Below are 22,063 nucleotides of genomic sequence, written 5' to 3'. Positions count from 1 at the left end.
AAAATTATATTTTTGTAATTTTTAAGAGATTTGACTCTTGATGCAATTTTTTTCGTTAATTTCGGGTAATTACGGGTAAATGTTTTTCCTTCTATTGTTCACCCATTTTAAATTCCTTGGGAGAGGGGAAATATGAGTTGAATATATCACGAAATGAGCAAAGACTTTGCGGAAACGACATTTTTTTCAAAAACTCTAGCAAAAATTCATTATTTTTAGTAAAAATGTCGTAAAAATAGTTTGTTTTTCAGTAAATTATCTTTGTAATTTTTAAGACATTTCGGGTAATTACGGGTAAATGTTTCCCCTTCCATTGTTTACCCATTTTAAATCCCTTGCCAGGGGGAAATATGACTTGAATGCATCACGAAATGAGAAAAGAATTTGTGAAAACGTTATTTTTTCAAAAACTCTAGAAAAAATTCATTATTTTCAGTAAAAATGTCGTAAAAACATTTTAATTTGCACGGAAATAATCATATTCTGATAATTTCCTACAAAATGCTCTCTCCATACAATTGAGTCTTCCCCTATCCACCGATTTCGTCAATTACGGATATCAGAAATTTTCTTGCAACTCTTAAAAACAAAACGTCATTCGAACCATGTTTTTCATCCTCAGCAGACGAGACCGCCTATTAACCACCGGAAGTGGAAATCTACAGACTCGTTAAGCAGTGAGTGGAGGAGGTAATCGTAACCGATAATCTCGACGACCTTGGAACCCGTAGAATCTATAAAAAGAGCCGAAAAAAGAAGCTACGAGAGTTGAGTGTCAACTTCTCCTGAGTGTTTACTCCGGCGTAACTGTCACATGTGTCTCATCCGAGAAATGTTCTGAGGTACCTATTATATATATACACTGCTTGTATATTGTCCTTTTTTTTCTCTCCTCACTTCCTCTTGAGTTTCTTTTGGTATTGAAACTGGACGCCTACGCCCTATCGTGTGTACGCTACGTTTTTCCCGCCTCCATTCGTCCCACGCAATTGTCCATTGACGGCCATAGCAAATCGTACACGAATGTTCTAACATTTTTATTGTCGACACAAAAGGGTAAGAGTGAAAATGTGCAGAAATTGCGGTAATAAAAATAGATTATGCTTGAGAGCGAAATTGCTGTCATTCTTTACTCTGATTTGAAGTAAATGGGAAACAATTTTTTTACAGAAAAAAATTGAAATTATGATTGAATAATTCAGTAGCGAAGTGGTAGAACGGTATAAGTCAATTTTGACTATTGACCAGTTTTCAATAAATATCTCGGAATCTAAGGGTGATAGCAAAATTTTTGTTATAACCGTTTTTGTAGAGCCGATTGAGACCTACAACAAATGTGATCACGAAAATTTCGCTATCTCCGTTAGATTCGGAAATATTCCTCAAAAACTCAATTGGGAGATGAGTCAACTTGAGGCGGTCTCCCACTTCGCTACTGAATTATTAAGTTCAGTAGAATGTTTTTCTCCCCTAAAATTAATTGTTTTCACCGAAAAAATTCTTCATTCGCCAATTTTCGGTAATTTATCGAAATAAAATTAGCGAAATACCTTCACATTCGACCGTAAAAAAAATCTGGTTTCATGTGTTGCAAAAATCGAAACCACGTTTCCGTCCGTAAACAGAGAAAGCTTTGAACTCGGTTTTGCTCCGATGAAAGCCCCCTTTCATTCAAAAATAAAACGCCGAGAGCAAATGCAGCCAGTGGTCCATGTGAATGGATCGAGACAGTAGAGTCTTCTAGGTGCGGGCGAGTGCGCGTGTGTTGTGCGTTGTTCCTCGAGCCTATCCCTTCCCGATGGTATCTCCACAGGGGCCGCTTCATTCACAACTTCGGTCGTCAGTCCCTTCGATAAGAGGGATTTCCAAACATCACGACCGATCATAAACTCGAGAGAAATTTTTTAACAAATCTCTAGCGACAAATGCAATATTTTGAGTAATTTTCAAACATGTTCGCAAAATCGTTCTAGCAAACGGAGTTTTGCATGAAATAGACTAACTCCTCGATTTTGCAGAATTATTCATGACGTCTGGATTTCGTTCTCCCAAAAGACGTAGAAATAAAAAGAAAATTATTGATTTCCCCCTCGTCTTCCCCCCAATGAAGCCATTCACCCCAGTAAACAAAGAAAAATCCCGATCCAATTTCCCCTCGAGTTCCCTATAACGATGAAGCAATAGGTAAAAGAGAGCTGATCCATTTCCACCTCTTAATTGAGACGCTCCTCCACTCCTCCCGAAAAAAAGTTGAACAATAAGACGTGAGTGTCAGCCCCATATATTCACCCCAGAGCCAAATCGCCCGGAGATTTGGGGGAGGACGCCCACGCACTCCTCACTCAGAGGCCAATCGCAGGACGCACTTTACGCGGGTGTTTGTGAAAGCTCGAAAGCTAGAGCTATACAGCGAAGAGGGGGAAGAGGAAGACAGCTCCAACCGTGAGGATCCGGGGGGATAGGGGAGGGTGAGGGGACTTCCCCTCTCGATTTTGGTCTTTTCAGCAGTCAGTGCTACGACTGTCCTCCTATTCACTGGGGTTCTGTGGATTTTCCTCTTGAAACAACAAAATACCTCATTCAAATCGATGGTTTTTCTGCGGAAATCGATAATCACCTCTTCGACTAGAGACATTTTTATAAATTGGAAATACCTCATTGAAATCGATGGTTTTTTTCCGGGAAATAATAATCATCTCTTCGACTAGAGACATTTTTATAAATTGGAAATAACTGTCTCTTCATCAATTGGAGGATTAATCTAGTAAAATTGTTTCGGGATAAACTGAAAAAAAATAGAGCGGTGGATATAATTTATTCTATTACTATTCGTGAATTTAAAAAATCCCCATAAAGATATTTTTGCCCCACAAAAATCAAGAACGATCGCGAGTGCTAAACATTTTTTTATCAAATGGATAAATGAAAGATCAAAATTAAATGTTTTGATAAAATCGGTATTTCAGTAAAAACTTGAATAAATTGAGAATAAATCCTGCGTAAAAAACCCTTCATTCAAAAACAACTCAAAAAATGCGACCAATTGCGGACAACAATTACCGCCCCAAATAAATAAACTATTGAATTCAAGTGCTCCATGAACATTTCAAAACAACTTGGATTCAATGTGTCTCTCCCTCCCCGAGGATACGAATCGCTCGACCATGAGGCAATGCAGTGTGTACCACGGTAAATTGAAAATCCTTTTTCCATCCCAATCATAACTAGAATCCCTAATTTCTCACACTCCGAGAAGACGAGGGCCACAGTTCCCGCGATTCCCACTGCAACAATAATCTAAAAAGACTTACACGTGATGCTTTCGCATCCTCTCCCGCCAAATTCCGCCCGAACCGCCACAACCGGGCATTCCCATTGGCCCAGTGCCTCGCGCTTCCCCCTCCCGCGCTCTTGGCCGTTGAAATCCGGTGGCAACGAGCATTCGGTGAATGGAATGTCGAGGCAGTTCGAACCCGACTGTTGCGCAGGTCACATCGGTTTCCACAGTTTCATTGAAACAAACATGGCGATTCTCAGTGACTCTTTTACGAATATTCACACAACTTCAGCTCTATCCACAATTCTCCTCGGGACTATGATTATTTCGGAGCGAATTGGAGGCATCGCAGGTAAATTTTCACCAATTCCCCGCTCAATTAATTCCCCCGAAGTCCGAAAAACCTGTGAATTCAGCTGAAAAACGGCAAAGGAATTCACTTTCCGGCATGTGAGTGCGAGAACCGACGAATAAATCATTAAAACCAGCGAAAAAACCAACGGAACTGGTAATCTTCAGCGGTTATTCGCGGTTTTATCGTGTGAAAAAAAAAATTGTGTACAACGGCGCATCCGATTCATCAACGCGAGAGCCGGCGATCCTATTTCCTGATTGGTTGTACTCAGCATCTGTCTACTCCCCCGCCCCTGCTCCCCTCGCGTAACTCTCCGCTCGCCGTTCATAAAATTAGCCCAATGTTTACTTCCTGTTGAGCGATAGGAAGCCGACGATTCTCTCTCCTTTCGTGTTTTTCCGTCTCTCTTTATCTCGCCAACGCTTGGGGATTGAGTTGGAGTCGCACGGGTTATCTCCGACATTTCCTGTGGTACTTTAATGACTTATCGTGAACAAAATGTGGTCTGTACATTTGTGGATGCAGGGGGAAATGCAGTTTGTACAGTGAAGAAGCGAAATAATAATACTCGTCGTCTCGCGTTTCCCACTGAAGTTTTATGGGTCTCATTAGAGGTGGAGGGGGGAAGTAAGAGGCAGTGTCGCTCCATTTTGCCCATGCATGATATTTTTACAGGGAAATTACCCTGGGCAACTGATCGTAGGCTTTTACATGGGCACGATGATTTAATTGTGTGATTCATGGGCCTTTGTTTGATGTGCTATTACGAGAGTAGGGATTTTTCACATGGTGCATGAGTGATGCCACTGACCTTGGACGAAACAATCAAGTTCATGCAATTTTTATAATTTTATTAACGGGAAATTCACAGCTTCGTGCGATTCCGCATTCTTTTTTCGTCTTATTATTATGAAAATCAACAATATTAACGATAACAAACATAAAAAGTGTAAGATACTGTTTGAATTGAATTTTTAAAGACGGAGATTGAAAATATGTAGGGGAGGGTAGGGTAAAATGGACACTAGACTTTTTTCAAATTATTCGTAACTCCGAAACAAATGGAGAGGAGGTTGGGGTAAAATGGACACTTTTGACTTTTTTTTAAATGTTAATGACGGGTTGAAATGCTGATAAAATTTAATAATTTTTTCTTCATTGCAAAGAACAATTCTTTCCCTTTGTGATGAGCCTAAACTGAGCTGAATTGATAAATTTGTTTCTGAGTTATGAGTAATTAAAACAAAAGTCTAAAGTGTCCATTTTACCCCACTCTTCCCTATCAATAGAGCTCAGTTTAGGCTCATCACAAAGGGAAAGAATTGTTCTTTGTATTGAAAAAAAAAAGATTAAATTTCATCAACATTTGAACCCGTCACTAATATTTAAAAAAAGTCAAAAGTGTCCACTTTACCGCATCCTCCCCTACTTCATTCTTTGAAGTGTAAATTATAAACAGCGTTTTATTTATTGGCAGTTAATTTACAGCTCCGTGAGGTATTTCATGTCACGCGTGTCGCTTGACTATCACGAAAATCAACAGCGTTATCGAGAATAAACATTGAAAGCTAGAAAATGCTGTTTGAATTGAATTTTCAAAGATCTAAATAGAAAATATCTACTTCATTTATCGAATTACGAACAGTATTTTGTTGCCGAGGAACTAAATTGTCAATTAACAATTGCAATGATATTTATTAACGATGGATTTACAACTCTCCGAGATATTTCGTGTCGTGAGACTCATTGCCCTTGTCGTTCGTTTTGTTATTATCATCAGAATCAACAGCGTTATCGATGAAAATAAAAATGTAAAAATACAGTTTCTTTCTCAAGTCTCCATGCAATACTTTGGGTCGGGAGATTACATCACTCCCGTCGCCAGTCGTATAGCTATAATATAATGAAAATCCCGTGGTTACAGGAAATACTGGCACACCACTGTCTCCACGTTACATAAATAACGTTAATCGATATGGAAGTCCTAATGATGATAATGATCCTGGGAATTTGGAAGGGGTCTACCTAATCACCGAGCAAAGGTGGCACGGTGATACTGTGCTGCCAGTATCCCTGCTCCCGGTTACCGAGGGGATGTCCGCTCGGTCGCATCACAGGTAAACCCAAAAGAAATTGAAGAAAAATCTAGAACAAAAGCGTCATTAGCATTTTATCTTTTATTTACTGAGAAACATGTGAGAGTGTCTGTGAATATTTCAATTTTACGAGCCATCAGCGGCAGTTGAATACAAACGAATGAAATTTTACTTTATGTTTTATTATTCATCACTAATTTAAGACATCACATTAAATCGAAATAAATTCAGTAATGTCATTGCCTTTTCGGGACAAGTGATTATCAAATTATGAGGAATTAATTTGATTGTTATTTATAATTAGAATCCGGCAGTCCGCTACGGGACTGGATGATGCTGGAATGGATCTTCAAGCAGCACAGCTTAATACACGCGCGAGTCAGGAGGTCAGCTCGACGACAGCAGTATCATGGATATACTGGGACATACCATTTCCAGTGATTGTCTGTGCTTTTGCTGGTGCTATTCTCTTCACTTTCCTGGTAACAATTTTTCATTTTTTATCTTAAAGCTCTCCATTCCTGCCCTGACATAAAAAATCCCCCAACACATTTAATTCATTTCATCGTTTTGCATTTTCTGAATTCACTTGCTCTGGAAATGCCTCCAAATAGATTTAAAATGTATTTGAAATTCACATAATGAATTCCTTTTTCCACCCCCCACTGATGATTATGAATGATGCAAAGCAGTTCCTGTTATGGCTCCGGAAGCAAATGTCGAGTGAAAAGAAGACAGGAGATGGAGACAGACGAGGCCTGGTGGAGGAAGGAGCGCAAGTTACTCAGGCGCTCGATAAGCCAGGAAAGAGTACGCAGGAGAAGCCCATGGAGGCACAATGGGTACGACAGCCAATTGTTAAGCCGCCTGTATCCGTTCTGCCTATCCGGACAGCACCAGAAACCAGCAGTGGCTTGCCACAGGTAATTCATTGAAGCTTGCCATTATGTTCAGATTATTTTTCAACACTAGAACAATGTTTTTTATTCAATTTTACTTCTTATTAACCAATTAAATGAAATAAGAATTCAGTAGCGAAATGGTAAAGCGGTTTAAGTCAACTCATCTCCCCGTTGAGTTTTTGAGGGATATTTATGAATCTAAGGGAGATAGCGATATTTTCGTAATTACATTTGTTGTAGCTCTCAGTCGGCTCTACAGAAAAGGTTACAACAAAAATTTTGCTATCTCCCTTAGATTCCGAGATATTCATTGAAAACTGGTCAATAGTCAAAATTGGCTCATACCGTTTTATCAGTTCGCTACTGAATTATCAGCAAAAAAACTCTCACCAGCCCATTTAATTTCAAACAAAATTGAATTAAGAATAATCGAATAAAATAGTATTTTTAATTTCCGTAGCTTTATCACGATTAATCATTTATATTTGCAGGTGATGTCAGTGCCGGTTCGTGAGAGACGTCCCGAGCCGATTCGTGTGAAAGCAAAAGGTCTCCTGGAGCGTCGAGGCTCGTCAGCAAGCCTGACGATTGAATTAACACCAGCACCAGACAGCCCACCGCGCCTGGTCCCCCCAACACGTGAGTGTACCTCCGACGAGATTCTCCTGAGTACTGGGAACATCCTCTCACGTGGTCAGTTGCGTAAAGCAATAAAGGATCCATCATCTCTGCACAAGGAGTTCTGGGAGGTGCCCCTGAACGTCCCTGAGAAGGTGGATATTTTCGGGGCTGGAGTGAAGAATCGTTACTCAGGAGTTCTTCCAAATCCTCAGTCACGAGTCGTTCTCCCAGGGCTAGATGACCCAGTGGCGAGTTACATAAATGCCAATTACATTCGTGGTTACGACGGTGAGGAGAACCGTTATATCGCAACACAGGGCCCCCTTCCCAACACAGTAACAGACTTCTGGAAGATGATCTGGATGGACAATGTCCAGGCAATAGTCATGATGACGAGGCTCTTCGAGGCCTCCAAGACAAAGTGCGACGTTTATTTTCCCCTGGAGATGAACAGTCGCGTGCAGAGTGGACCCTTCACCATAATCCTCAACTCCATAATCTCGAGAGGTGGATTCACCATTCGAGATCTTGAGATCAGACACGAGGGCGAGAGGAGGCAGGTGACACATTACTGGTATGACTCGTGGCCAGATCATGCTGTACCACAGGCCTCTGACTCACTCGTCAGTCTAGCGGCTGAGGTCAATACATTGCCAGGACCAATCGTGGTGCACTGCAGTGCTGGCATTGGGAGGACAGGCTGTTTCATCGCTCTAGCTACAGGAATCATGCAATTGAGTAGAGATGGCAATGTCGATGTTTTGGGGATTTTATGTCAAATGAGGTAAATTTATTGAACTTTCTTTTATTATTTTGTTGTTGGATTTTTGTTAATGTCATGGACAATCGGAATAACATTCATCTAATTGTGATTTCACGACGATTTGGTAATTTTTCGAACTTCATCAGGATCAAGTGTTTAAAGTTTAGACACTTGATCCTGTTAGAATAATTTAAGGAAATAATAAATAAAACAAAAATTATTCAATTATTGATAATTCAATTTTTTTACGATCAGGTATGACAGGGGGGGAATGGTACAGACAGCTGAGCAGTACGAGTTTGTTCACAGAGCATTATGCCTCTTCGAGCAAACGCTAGATGGAAAAACCCCCACAACGGGCGATTGAATGAGAAAAGACTCAAGATTGAACTCTCCTAAATGATAAATCGGCCTCGTCGATAGCTAACGCATGAACTGCAGGTACGAACTCCGTTTCTAGCTCCTTGATGTTATTAGAATGACGAAGGAATGAAAAAAAAAATCTTAAAACAAATGTCAGGAACTTTGGTATGAGTGTTCGAGACATCAAATGTCTAGAGATAATGAATAAAATAACTTTCCGTTACTGCGACGACTGATGAATTCATTGTCGTGACAAGCTGCCATTCAACTATACTGCCACCAAATGTATGAATAATGTAAATAATATTACAGAGTATATATTTATCATTGATCGATGGTGAAGTTGATAAAGGCTCAAATGATTTTTTGGACTCGAGATGTTTAACAAAGACACTAATACAATGTAATGAACTTTTGAATGATCTATTCAAAATGAGATCTGATATTTTACTTCACGAATTGTAATTTACACGGAAAAAAATCGGAAAACTAACCATCGATCATACAAAACTGATAATTCACATTATGGATCAATTGAATTTTTTTTGGGACCCACTGAGCTAAACTATCACTTCTGCACTATGAAGAAAGAGACATTATGGTCTTGAGAATTAATCTTTTGGAAATGTTGAGTGGAGTGAGGAGAATTCCTGGTTCTATTCAATTGAAAATCAAACTTTTCAATATTAATAATGTAACTTCATCACTCGGACATCTGAAAAGCGCAGAAAATTTACAATTCACTAAACTATCTGTAAATTATCTTTAATTATTTTATCGACAAAGACTGAATGCGATTAGTACAACATACGTCTGATCAATCGTTGAGAGAATTTTACGGGCGTTGAAACTGGAAATGAATCAGAGGTGGAGAACAGGAAAATGTCCCTCTATCTGTCGTAGATGTTGGGAGGGAATTGTGAATGAGAAAAATAAACCGAGAAACCTGCTGAATAAGGCGAAATAGAGGAATTACAATCTCAGAGGTAAATTTACAATTATATTATTATTCGATTTCACGGAGGGCCGGATCCTCCGTGTAATTTTTTTAGGTTCACTTCTTTCTCTCTTTAAATAATTAAATTATGATTCTGTTATCATCACTTGAAGCTTAGATTTGATGGATCAATTAATTAATCATAAGAAACTGGTGAAAAAGGCTCAAATTATCGAATCTTAGAGGTAGGGGGAAGTGGGGCAGAATGGGCACTGGGTTTTTTTTTTAATTTCAATGATTCACTGAATTTTCAATGAAATGGGGTCATTTTTTTCGCATAAAAAGTACAAATTTTATTTAGAAACATTGAAAAAAAATTTCAATGCCCGTTTTGCCTCACATCCCTTGTAGAATTTCAGCTCCCCTGCGTGCCTAAAATAAAACGATCATCATTTCAAAAAGGCCTCAGTGATTGAAGGAATATTCCCTGCATTGATCACTGCTGCAACAAAATTTTTATTTAATGCAAACGATTAATTTTAGTCGGAGATATTCAAGTAATTATTTAAGTGTGAGTTATTTCTCTTCGGTAACCGCAATTTTGTGATATATAAAATATGTATACATAATAATATATTGTACAGAAAATGAGAAAAAAATTATATTTGAGGATACGAGTGGTATTGTGCGACAAGGGAGGAACAGCCAGAATTTTAACTATTATTTATGAACGATGGGTTGACAATTTATGAATAGCATTTCAATGGTATTGAACAACACTAATTCTAGCGACCCCTTGGTGTTCAATTGTACTTATGTGACGTAAATAAATGTTTATAGTATCAACATGTGTTTCTTCACTTTGTCTAAGATTTGGGAATTATTCTGATTCATAAAACGTGTCATCGATAGATTTCACGTTTTATGAATCATTCAATTGAAAACCCGAGTTGAAAACCCGAGTTTGTAGCAAAGATGTCAGACAAGATATGAATGTTTTTTTTGGCTCAAATGAAAGAGCGGCTCGAAAAATGGCGTGCAGAAGTCTTTAAAGATGACAAATGTCTCTAAAGATGATGTCTGTTTTCAATTGAAAAGCGCAATTGTGACAACATTGTCCAGTGGGGTCTAGGAGTCTCCCCTGGTTCAACACCATCTTTAGAGGCCCTAGCACGCCATTTCTCGACCCGCTCTTTCATTTGAGCCCAAAAAAACATTCATATCTTGTCTGACATCTTTGCTACAAACTCGGGTCTTCAACTCGGGCTTTCAATTGAAGGCCCGAGTTGTAGACCCGAGTTTGTAGCAGCGATGTCAGACAAGATATGAATGTTTTTTTGGGCTCAAATGAAAGAGCGGGTCGAGAAATAGCGTGCTAGGGCCTCTAAAGATGGTTTTGAACCAGGGGAGACTCCTAGACCCCACTGGACAATGTTGTCACAATTGCGCTTTTCAATTGAAAACAGACATCATCTTTAGAGACATTTGTCATCTTTAAAGACTTCTGCACGCCATTTTTCGACCCGCTCTTTCATTTGAGCCAAAAAAAACATTCATATCTTGTCTGACATCTCTGCTACAAACTCTGGTCATCAACTCTGGTTTTCAGTTGAAATTGGAATTGTTAATTTACACAATAATAGGATTGCATTGACGATTTTTTCGTAACTCGCAAAAATCTTCAAACAATTTGCTAGCGATTGGTGATAAAATTTTTTGGAAATAATGAAATAGAGGGGATAACGCTTTTTTTTCAGAGGTGATTTTCCAAAAATTTATTTTAAAAGAAGTACTAACTAGCAAATGTTTTTTATTAGCTCGCAATTTTCTTCAAAACTACTTCAATGAGGAAAAAAATGAAAATTTGGAATATCTGTACATGAGGGGCTAATTGATCGGATCTGAAAAACATGGGGACAATATCGTAAACGCTGTCCTCTCCCGCCCTCTGGCTAAACCGACACTCGATAATCTCCCTCCCTACCTTTTCCACGCCTCTCACATCCTGTTGACAGCCCTCCCCACTCCGCATCGACCCAGCGGATCGACTTCGATCTCTCCCAACACCAAATCACTCCCAACTCCCGACACCTTTCAAAACCCCCGATAAACAAAAATACAGGCGAATTATTTCGAGGCAAAACATTAAAATCAGGTCCCCTGCAAGATCATCACGTGACCGTGTCGCTCTAGCGACTGACACGCAAATGTGTTCTCCCATGTTGCGCGCCTCGGAGGGGTCCGTCGGAGTGGTCGGAGTATCGCAGCGTGCACCAGCAGCAGCCTGCCTCAGTGGGCGCATCACAAACGCTACAATCGCAAAATAAATCAGCTGGAGACCAGAAATAAAGAACTCCGGGGTTAGTTCCGCGTTCGTGCGCTCAATAATAACGATAAATACGATAGTGAACCAGTGACAATGGATTGTGGAGGGTTTAAAATGAGTTAAACGTGAGATTTAAAGTGTCCAAACACTTCCGCTGGGTTTCTAAGGCCCCTGGTGTCCCCCCGGAGCTGATGTTTTCACCTGCAGGCGTTTATTTTCATCACAATTAGAGAGTGCTGTTTCATATTCTTGGAAGTTAAACTGTAAAAATTGCTCGCTGACAGTTCGCAGTGACGTTTACCCTGTGCTATCGTTTTATTTTTATTTTTTACCGTTTTATTCATTATTTTCGATTTGTTATGATGATGTGGTGCGTGCTGGGGAGAAGTGGAAATACACGAAATGGGGCACGTTGAGGCCCGGAAGGGATACCGGGTGTCATCGACGGAGGTATGGATGTCATCGGGGACGGTGATGAGCAGACCCTTCAGGCCATTCTCGGTAAGACAATTCACCGATTATCCATTACAATGTTTCCTCATCTGAACAATATTTCCTGACACCTCTTCCTTATTATTTTTTCTCCGGTGTTATTTTTTTCCTGTTCGTCGACACTTCAGTGAAATCAGGGAATTTTCCAATAGTTCGTTGACCCCACACTCGTGACCGCAAAAAATTGGAGGGGATTGGGGAAATTATCCGATTGTTTTTTACCTGTTTTTTGTTGATACGTTGTTTAGTTCAATTTCTCATTCGATGGGAAGGTACGACTTGGAGTGATTATGAGGGTTTCATGAATTGATGAATAGACGAATAATTTATTTTAGTCCCAACAATTAAATGGAAGAATTACTGTCTTATTTTTAATTCGAATTAAATCTGTGAATATCGAACAATTGTTGTGGAATTCTCGATGACACTCACAGGTATAAATTTCATATTTTTTATTCGGCTGTTTGCATTGAAAAGTTGATCATTCGCGAAATTTCACAAAGTAGAGGCAAGTAGGGTAAAACGTACTGGCTTCAATCGGAAATATCTCCTACGCAAATGAAGCGATTCAGACGAGTCAGTTCTCATTTGAAAGCTTGAAAAAACACCTTGAAATTGAAGAAAAAATCGGGAAATTTCCCCTTGCCGTTCTCGAGCTATCGACGATTAAACTACAACTGCTAAAATCGGAAAACGAAAAACCTGTCACTGAATTTTTCCTCAACATGGACTGAAAAGTGTACGTGGTTCGCCGGTTGAAATTGCAACGAGTCCACGAGTACTTGTCTCCTTAACGCGTATATCATACCCTACTTTTTCCCAAGATATTCCCCCTTCACGCCAATGAAAAAAAAGACCTCAATCGTGAAAGAAGGAGTTTTAAAAAGAAATACGCATTATCCAAGCAACTCGGTGTGTACCTGTTACGCGTGTTTCATGCTTCGCAGGCTATGATGCGCAACCGCATTACTACAGATTATATATATTGTCTCGCCTCTTAATGTCATTCTTATCACTTTGATTTTCAATGAAATTCAGTTTATCTCGAATAACAGTAGTAGTTGTTGGAGAAACAGTCCACGGGAATTCATCTTAAGACATTATAGTTAAATTATATCTTACAAGCTCTGTTAATGCATGAATGAATGGGTGGGGAGCAATGATTTTTTATTACACTGTTTCGCATGAATTCATTGAGTAGCGATTTTTTAGAACTGAAGAGCATTTGAATTTTTAGACAATTCACAGTTGGAATTGCGCATAAATTCATTGAAAATTAATTACAAATTTCATATTAATATTCAATTACGCAAGGAATCTCTTGATTTCCATGATTCCCAGTTTAAACTGTTCACAAATAACTGGCTAAAATTACTTCAATATCGTGATAATCCAAATACTGAGAAAATAGCACGGAAAATTCCCCAAACAAAACAAAACAAATTTCATATTAATTTTTTTTTGCGTCATCGGACGCAAATTTTTTTTTGCTACAAATTTCATATTAATATTCAATTACGCAAGGAATCTCTTGATTTCCATGATTCCCAGTTTAAACTGTTCACAAATAACTGGCTAAAATTACTTCAATATCGTGATAATCCAAATACTGAGAAAATAGCACGGAAAATTCCCCAAACAAAACAAAACAAATTTCATACTAATTTTTTTTTTTGCGTTATCGGGTGCAAATTTATTTTTGTTACAAATTTCATATTAATATTCAATTACGCAAGGAATCTCTTGATTTCCATGATTCCCAGTTTAAACTGTTCACAAATAACTGGCTAAAATTACTTCAATATCGTGATAATCCAAATACTGAGAAAATAGCACGGAAAATTCCACAAACAAAACAAAACAAATTTCATATTAATTTTTTTTTGCGTTATCGGGTGCAAATTTTTTTTTGCTACAAATTTCATATTAATATTCAATTACGCAAGGAATCTCTTGATTTCCATGATTCCCAGTTTAAACTGTTCACAAATAACTGGCTAAAATTAATTCAATATCGTGATAATCCAGATACTGAGAAAATAGCACGGAAAATTCCACCGACCAATTTTGAAACATCCGTAATCTATTCCTCATTTTTTGTCTGATGTAAACAAGTTTTTCAACTCGTAGTAATTATTCAGAGGGAGTCTCTCGGGCTCCACCAACAAATAGACACACATTTAGCAGGTTAAACAGTCCCTAAATTACGACGCCATTAGTTTGAATGTTTTGGAATCAATGTTCCGGTGATTTCCCCATGATATTTACCATCATCAAGGGTAAACATATACCTAAAAAACATTAGAAGTGGGGAGGGCAAATGGAAAGGCGGAGATCCTCGGATCGCAGAGCCTTTCGCATTTTACCACAGGCTCAACAGTACACCTTGTACCACACGCTTTCTGACGTCACAGCTACACTGCGTACATTCACCTCATTAAGTACCCATGGCATCCATTATCTAGAACAAAGGTTAGAGTATTATTGAGAGGGGAACGCTTCAGCTGTTCCCCGAATTTTGTTCCATCCTCCGAGAGAATTCAGGGATTTTCCCCCAATTGTTGTTTTTTATTCTCGTTGAATTCCTTTCGCAATTCCTCTTCCTCGTCAACTGCACAATGCCCTTCATTTTCTGAAGAGTGACATTTTTTTCCGGCAATGTTGAATCCTCATTCCGCATTTAGATAATTGAATCAGCATGTTCAAACAAATTAATCCGGCAGGACAATGTTCACGCTCAACAGGGTTCGGTGTATTTGTTTACCTTTCACTGCACCGCGTGCATTCAATTAAATCCGCGCGCCCGATGACTCATCCGGGTTCTTTTATTTCGACAGCCTGCCAAATCCTTAAACAGTGGAAATTTTCCTCGTAATCTCTATGACAATAGTTGTAATGTACTGTTCTTTGTGAGAAGTTGTTTTGACTTCACGCGAATGTCTCGTGTAACATTGTATTGGGCTGTATGAGGGTATCTGGCTTGTAATTAACCGTGATAGCGTTATCGGGTGCATTAAGAGCGAATTTATGGGTTGAGAATCGGTGACTTTAACAGCCCCTTTAACGATGATTTTTAACAATTTGGTTTTAACAATTTTGGCTTTGTTTGTTAGATGCTCTTATTTTTGTTGTTAGATGTCCTTAGTTATTTATTATTTATATTTCATTCATTTTTTTGTCTCTTATAAATTTTTGTAAGTGTAAAAACCTGTAGAAAATGGGATAAATTAAGTAAGAAACTCAATGTTTTGTGCTTTCTACTAAATTTCTGGCAATGGGGATGGTAATTGGTGGTTGGATTTCGATCTATGACATTACTTTATCGACTCGATTATCGCATTGTTGAGCCAATGAAGTAGTTTAATCAATAAAAAATAATAATTGCAGGAGAAAACATAATTCTAAAAATTCATATAAACGCAGGGGTTCCGTTTCCCCTTAACCCTAGACTGGTCACCATGTCAGGGAATTGCCGCAACACGTCGTTTTATTCACCTTGCCATCGACTGGTTGGCCGGAAAAATTTGAGAAAAATTCAGTAGTGAAGCGGTAAACCGAGTTAAGTCGATTTTGACTATTAGCCAGTTTTTGCTGAATATTTCGGAATCTCAGAGAGATAGCAAAATTTTTCTCATTACTTTTTTTATAACGCTCTATTGGCTCTACAAAAAAGGTCATGACAAAAATCTTTCTATCTCTTTTAGATTCCCAGATATTCGTCAAAAACTAGCCAATAGTAAAAATCGACTTAACCCGGTTTACCGCTTCGCTACTGAATTGAATTCGTCAATTGAAGTATCTGGAAAATTCTAGTATTTTTTTTTTCAATATTGTATCCTTAATTCTGGGAGAAAAAAAATTATTTCCAACAGGTGAACAATTTTTTCCCGCGTTAAATGAAATTGCCCGTTGCGCGACGTTGCTGGGAACTCGCTAAACGCGCCCGGGAAGTGTAGAGTAGATTCGGCAACGCTGGAGCCTAAATAACACGGCGGCACTCTTCCGCGAAGGTGACTAAAGTCGCATTTTCCCGTCAGGTAACCAGACTAGGGTTAATTTAAAAGAACTTGGGAGAGTGAATTTTGATCTCGAGGAGAACCCCGAAATCTAACAGGTAAAAATTGCTAAAACTTAAGGAGAATTATCAAAAGTCTTTTTGTAATTCAACACGGAGAGAAATATTCAATGAAAATTACGTATCTTTTCCGTAATTCCGGAGCGAAATGTGGTTGTAGGAAATTTTACGGAACTGTCACGGAATTTTCCCGGCGCGTTCCCTAATTTTTATCTGAATCTCTTGTGAAAAATTGCGATACCGTCACTTAAATTGTCTGAGTCGATTCCGTAATCGGTGAGTGAAGTGAGAGTTCCGTAATTTTTACTGGACATTTCTCTCCGTGAATCAGAGGTTTTGATTTAAATTGAAAATCCACGTCTCCTTCCATTCTACATTTCCTGAATTTTTCTTGTTGGACACTACAAAATCTGAAAAATCTTGAGTTTCATCAGAGAAAATCATAGGTAACATTCCACCCATTCAACAAAGTAAATTTCCTTCTGACTCTCGTGGACGATTGCACTGAGTACTGTTATAAAATTGTCTCGTCAGCGGGCACGTGGTAGTGAATGAGGAGATTCGATTAAAAAAAAGTGCACCAGGTACTTGTATCAACTTCAATTACCAGGAAATTACGTAACAGAGGCTCTTTGCGCGGCCTTTTGGGAGCGTTCGAGGACATGTGATTGCATTGAGCAACAAAAATTCCCAAAATGTGAGACGAAAAAAAGAACAGGAAAAAACTCTCCCCAAATGATGATGGCAATTACAATAACAAAATGAATAGTAATTTATGCTCATTTTTTGGTAATTAACATCTGTGTGCGGAGACGTCAGTTCCAAATAGTTTTGCTGGTAGAAGCCGTAGGATTTTTGGACATGAAAAAAAGATGAGGAGATGAAATAAATCACTTGATGGTATTCCGAGTTGTTTGAACGTTTCAATGGGTGAATTAACTCGGGAATAAGTGTGTTAGTGGCAACTCGAGGTGTGAATAGGAGGGAGAATCAGTGGAGATTTACGTAAAAGAAACCTGGTAATTGCATACTAATATTTTCAGCTGAAATATTCAGGGCTTATCCAGACACCCAAAATAATTTTCACTAAAATTGAGGTTTTGTACACAATTTTTTCATTGCTGGACATGATATTGACTGAAAAATATTGGAGACGTATTTTTTTATTCTGATAATTGATGAAAAAGTGATGAACAAAAATCAGGCTATTCACACAAGACATTTTTCACGATTTTTAAAAATAAAAAAATACGTTTTTAGTATTTCTTATCCGGTTGTAATATTTTTATTCAGCAATAAAATGTCATGTAAAAGCAGGCAACCCTAAAATGTAATCGAAATGAACAATGATTGACTGAGCAAAGTTGTCCTTCCACCCCAATTATCATCAACCCCCCGACATTAATTACCCCCATTAATGTAAATCCCGCGGCTTGACAGTTTGATTTATATTTTCCGTGTAAAGAAACAAAAAATTTTAAAAAACGAAAGGAAAAAATCTGAAAAGCAGCGATGGCCGTAGAACGGGGTTCAGCGCAGTCTCCAAGTTCTATCCACCCCCGATTCACCCCTATTGGACGGTGTCGTGACCGCCCATTCCGTCTCCAAGACGAAGCTCAAGACATGCGCAATGATTTTACCCCCGAAATAACATTCTCCTATTGTCCGTCGCATAATGAAAGCCATTTTCCTTCGCGGATTTTTTTCAAGCAAACGGACATTTCCATTCGATCCAAATAAATGATGAATAAATGATTCTTAATGAATTGAAAGCCAATTCATTCGGTCAAAAAGAAGTTCATTGAATTCCAATCGAGAATTTCTCCGAGAATAAAACTCTCATTCCGGAAATTTGAAAGAAAAAAAAATCCAGAGTTTCTCCTCTCTCATTTTATTTTATTTGAATACACCAATTTACGCCGGGGGATGATGATTCAAGTATTCAAGTAAGGAATCAAGTGAGGAAGGAAGTGCATGAGCTGGCCGGCATTGCCACGTCTCCCCGAATGGACACACGAATGATGTTTCGCAGGATCCAAGAGCCGAGGGTAGTGAGTTTTGAGCATCGATTAAACAATCCGCCCTCGTCTCTCATCGACCTTCGCTGAAAACCTCCCTCTGAGACCCGCCCCCTGCAAGCCCCATTCCCCGTATATCTCCCTCAAAATACTTGTTCATGTGCAACTTATACGTGTACACGTGCATCTATCATTACATTTTACTACTGCACGCGAAATCGATCCCTCAATTGCCATTTCAGACTTATCAAATGTTTTTTGCTCATGAATGCCCAAATATGATGGATTTTTTTTACTTCCGGGGGATTCCATGAACAATTGGTCAAGCAAAACCTTAAAAGATAAATGTTTCGTTTCGTTATTCATTTTTTAAATGATTTTTTATTATTTTTAATTCAGAAGCAAAGTGGTAAAACGATTTAAGTCGACTTATCTCTCAGTTGAGTTTTTGGGGAATATTTCCGAATTCAAGGGAGATAGCGAAATTTTTGTAACTACATTTGTTGTAGCTCTCAATCGGCTCTACAAAAAACGTTATAACAAAAATATTGCTAAATCCCTTAGATTCCAACATATTCATTGAAAACTGGTCAATGGCAAAAATTGACTTGTACCGTTTTACCACTTCGCTATTGAATTCATTAACATTTTTAAATTCGTTCAGTTGAATTTTTCATTCGATTTGTTTTTCTCAAGTTGAACAAAAAATCGTAAAAAGGACGAAAGACTTATTATCAGGCATGCGGCAAGAGTAAGCCATTCATTATTTTTAATTCAGTAGCGAAGTGGTAAAACGATTTAAGTCGACTTATCTCTCAGTTGAGTTTTTGGGGAATATTTCCGAATCCAAGGGAGATAGCGAAATTTTTGTAACTACATTTGTTGTAGCTCTCAATCGCCCCTACAAAAAACGTTATAACAAAAATATTGCTAAATCCCTTAGATTCCAACATATTCATTGAAAACTGGTCAATGGCAAAAATTGACTTGTACCGTTTTACCACTTCGCTATTGAATTCATTAACATTTTTAAATTCGTTCAGTTGAATTTTTCATTCGATTTGTTTTTCTCAAGTTGAACAAAAAATCGTAAAAAGGACGAAAGACTCATTATCAGGCATGCGGCAAGAGTAAGCCATTCATTATTTTTAATTCAGTAGCGAAGTGGTAAAACGAATTAAGTCGACTTATCTCTCAGTTGAGTTTTTGGGGAATATTTCCGAATCCAAGGGAGATAGCGAAATTTTTGTAACTACATTTGTTGTAGCTCTCAATCGCCCCTACAAAAAACCTTATAACAAAAATATTGCTAAATCCCTTAGATTCCAACATATTCATTAAAAACTGGTCAATGGCAAAAATTGACTTGTACCGTTTTACCACTTCGCTATTGAATTCATTAACATCTTTAAATTCGTTCAGTTGAATTTTTCATTCGATTTGTTTTTCTCAAGTTGAACAAAAAATCGTAAAAAGGACGAAAGACTTATTATCAGGCATGCGGCAAGAGTAAGCCATTCATTATTTTTAATTCAGTAGCGAAGTGGTAAAACGATTTAAGTCGACTTATCTCTCAGTTGAGTTTTTGGGGAATATTTCCGAATCCAAGGGAGATAGCGAAATTTTTGTAACTACATTTGTTGTAGCTCTCAATCGCCCCTACAAAAAACCTTATAACAAAAATATTGCTAAATCCCTTAGATTCCAACATATTCATTGAAAACTGGTCAATGGCAAAAATTGACTTGTACCGTTTTACCACTTCGCTATTGAATTCATTAACATTTTTAAATTCGTTCAGTTGAATTTTTCATTCGATTTGTTTTTCTCAAGTTGAACAAAAAATCGTAAAAAGGACGAAAGACTCATTATCAGGCATGCGGCAAGAGTAAGCCATCGGCAGTGGCATTCGTTCCAGATTTTCATACGAGATTGTTTATACTCTAGCTCTGCGATAGCCATGCAGTGGATATACATAACGCGTTGGACTACTTGCGCCGTATGCTGCAGAGCGAAACGCTCCATATGCGGACATATGAGAGTGCTGAGAACGTCTAAAACATCGTAAAAGCCGTAGGAAATGCGGTGTTATGCTTTTACGTTTGTCCTCAAACAATTCCTTCCTCTTGGTTATTGCGCTTCAATGGAGTTATCCCTATTTGCCCGCGTCCTTCGCCCCATTCCTTCGGTCAATTATTCCGAAAGACATGAGGAGCTGGATTGCACATCAGGGAAAAACGAATCCTTTCATTTTTCATCGATCATTGTTGAATTTCTAGTTGAAATAATACGAGGCTAAAATTAATTTTATATTTTTCTCTCTATGTTTTAACTCGATGTTGGCTATTGGCCAGTTTTCAAGTCATATCTCGAAATCTAAGGGAGATAGCAAAATTTTTCTCATGACCTTTTTAATAGCACTCAATTCACTCTACAAAAAAGGTTATTATGAAAATTTCGCTATCTCCCTTGAATTCGGAAATATTTCTGGAAAACTCAACGAAAGACTAAATTTACTTAAACCGTTTGAGGATTTCGCTACTGAATTGGTAAAGAGCGGATGATGTGTCTTCCGAGCGTATTAAGTAAAGTCTAATTAATGAAGTTATTTTACTTATTTACCGGTTTGGTTATTTAAATTATCCCATTTGCAATAATCGTTGATAACTTGAGAACTGCAGAGTGAAATTCCCCAATTTTTTTCATTTTCAAGATATTTTTCAATCTTCAAAGTGAATTTTGACGTGTCCAAATCGTATCACTCGGTCATGAGATCATTCAGATATTCACGAGTAAAGATAATTTTAAAAATATCAACTTTTTGTCATAAAAACAAATGCAAAAACGTCATTTCTTCCCTCGACGTTGATGACATTGAAAAAATGGACGATCACTTCCCTTTTCACATTATTTATTGTTCGTGAAGTGCCACAGTGACATTAATCGACAGTGAATATAATTAACCATCATTGGAATAAGAAATCCGCATGCGGGTGCCGCTCTCCTGTTTCTCATCGACTGGATTTGAGTCCCACAACATTTTTTCATTCCATTCCTTCAATCTCGTTTTCCCAGCATTTGTACATGCACAAGAGGACATGACGCAATTCAAACACCACTCGCTCGGTGCATAGGTACCAATAACTGAGAATGCGCGAACACGGTTCATTCCTCGTTTCGTTGCACACGTCAGATATCTCGCTTTTGTTCATCTTTATTTCATTTTTTTTCCTCATTCTTTTCGTCTGCGGAAGCTATACAGTGTACGTCAGTCGGGATCGCCCACGCGATCTCCCCTGCAATCTTCCTTTTCTTTTGATACAATGGAAGATGATATCAATTCTTCCCCTGCTTTTATCTTCTCATGAAATTAAATTTGCGAGTAATGGGAAACATCATCTGCTTTTTTCTCAATATTTTCGTTAAAAATTACTCTTCCCTCATTGTACAACAATCATTACCTAAATATATCATTTGTTCTACTTTAATAGTATTTATTATCGAATGAAAAGTAGAAGTCAAAATATTTGCTTTCACTTGAGGGTGCCAAGTGAATTTGGCGATGACCTTGAAAATTGACATTCACCAACAAAGTTATAATTGTTTAATTAATAGTATTAGACAAATGGTGAACATCGGTGACAATTTTAAAATTTTAGAACTTATGGATATCGAGAAATTAAATAAACAAAATCAGTCTTATACGCGGCCTCTTATGGACTTTNCTCCAATTCACTTGGCACCCTTAATGAAAAGAGGAAAAAATCAAACTGTCTGCAGATTGAAAAAATATCTCAATGAAGATAATTCGAACAATTTCCTATCTCCGAAACTTTGG

The 22,063-nt window shown here is 38.1% G+C and overlaps 2 protein-coding genes across 5 annotated transcripts in view; both read left to right on the top strand.

The window, feature by feature from the left end:
* Nucleotides 1-3,479: 3,479 nt before the first annotated feature.
* LOC107038512 (tyrosine-protein phosphatase non-receptor type 7) lies at nt 3,480-10,160 on the top strand. 2 transcript variants are annotated; one of them, XM_015257669.1, is made up of 6 exons: nt 3,480-3,629; nt 5,557-5,749; nt 6,033-6,210; nt 6,421-6,651; nt 7,122-8,035; nt 8,270-10,160. In XM_015257669.1, exons 1-6 carry the CDS (start codon nt 3,524-3,526, stop codon nt 8,379-8,381), a joined length of 1,734 nt encoding a protein of 577 aa, XP_015113155.1. In that variant the 5' UTR covers nt 3,480-3,523; the 3' UTR covers nt 8,382-10,160. The 2 variants fall into 2 exon arrangements, with proteins under 2 accessions (XP_015113155.1, XP_015113148.1); XM_015257662.1 differs by having other exon boundaries at nt 6,418-6,651.
* Nucleotides 10,161-11,381: 1,221 nt separating this feature from the next.
* Nucleotides 11,382-22,063, top strand: part of LOC107039327 (myelin regulatory factor) — a 28,774-nt gene continuing 18,092 nt past the window's right edge. For all 3 annotated transcript variants that reach the window (XM_015258906.1, XM_015258898.1, XM_015258890.1), the window contains exon 1: nt 11,382-12,141. In XM_015258906.1, coding sequence (XP_015114392.1) covers nt 12,093-12,141 — 49 coding nt within the window. In that variant the 5' untranslated portion in view covers nt 11,382-12,092. The remainder of the gene's footprint in view (nt 12,142-22,063) is intronic.

This window comes from Diachasma alloeum, unplaced genomic scaffold (genome assembly GCF_001412515.2).
Source record: "Diachasma alloeum isolate Michigan unplaced genomic scaffold, Dall2.0 Dall_scaffold_00178, whole genome shotgun sequence".
Lineage (NCBI taxonomy): Eukaryota > Metazoa > Arthropoda > Insecta > Hymenoptera > Braconidae > Diachasma > Diachasma alloeum.
This window is presented reverse-complemented; position numbering and strand designations above follow the sequence as displayed.

What these genes read in the sequence shown, in the direction of transcription:
- LOC107038512 (XM_015257662.1), top strand. Translation starts at nt 3,524, where the DNA reads ATGGCGATTCTCAGTGACTCTTTTACGAATATTCACACAACTTCAGCT. An exon ending in TCCGCTCGGTCGCATCACAG is followed by an intron (nt 5,750 to 6,032) that starts GTAAACCCAAAA and finishes ATTTATAATTAG; the next exon opens with AATCCGGCAGTCCGCTACGG. An exon ending in CCAGCAGTGGCTTGCCACAG is followed by an intron (nt 6,652 to 7,121) that starts GTAATTCATTGA and finishes TTATATTTGCAG; the next exon opens with GTGATGTCAGTGCCGGTTCG.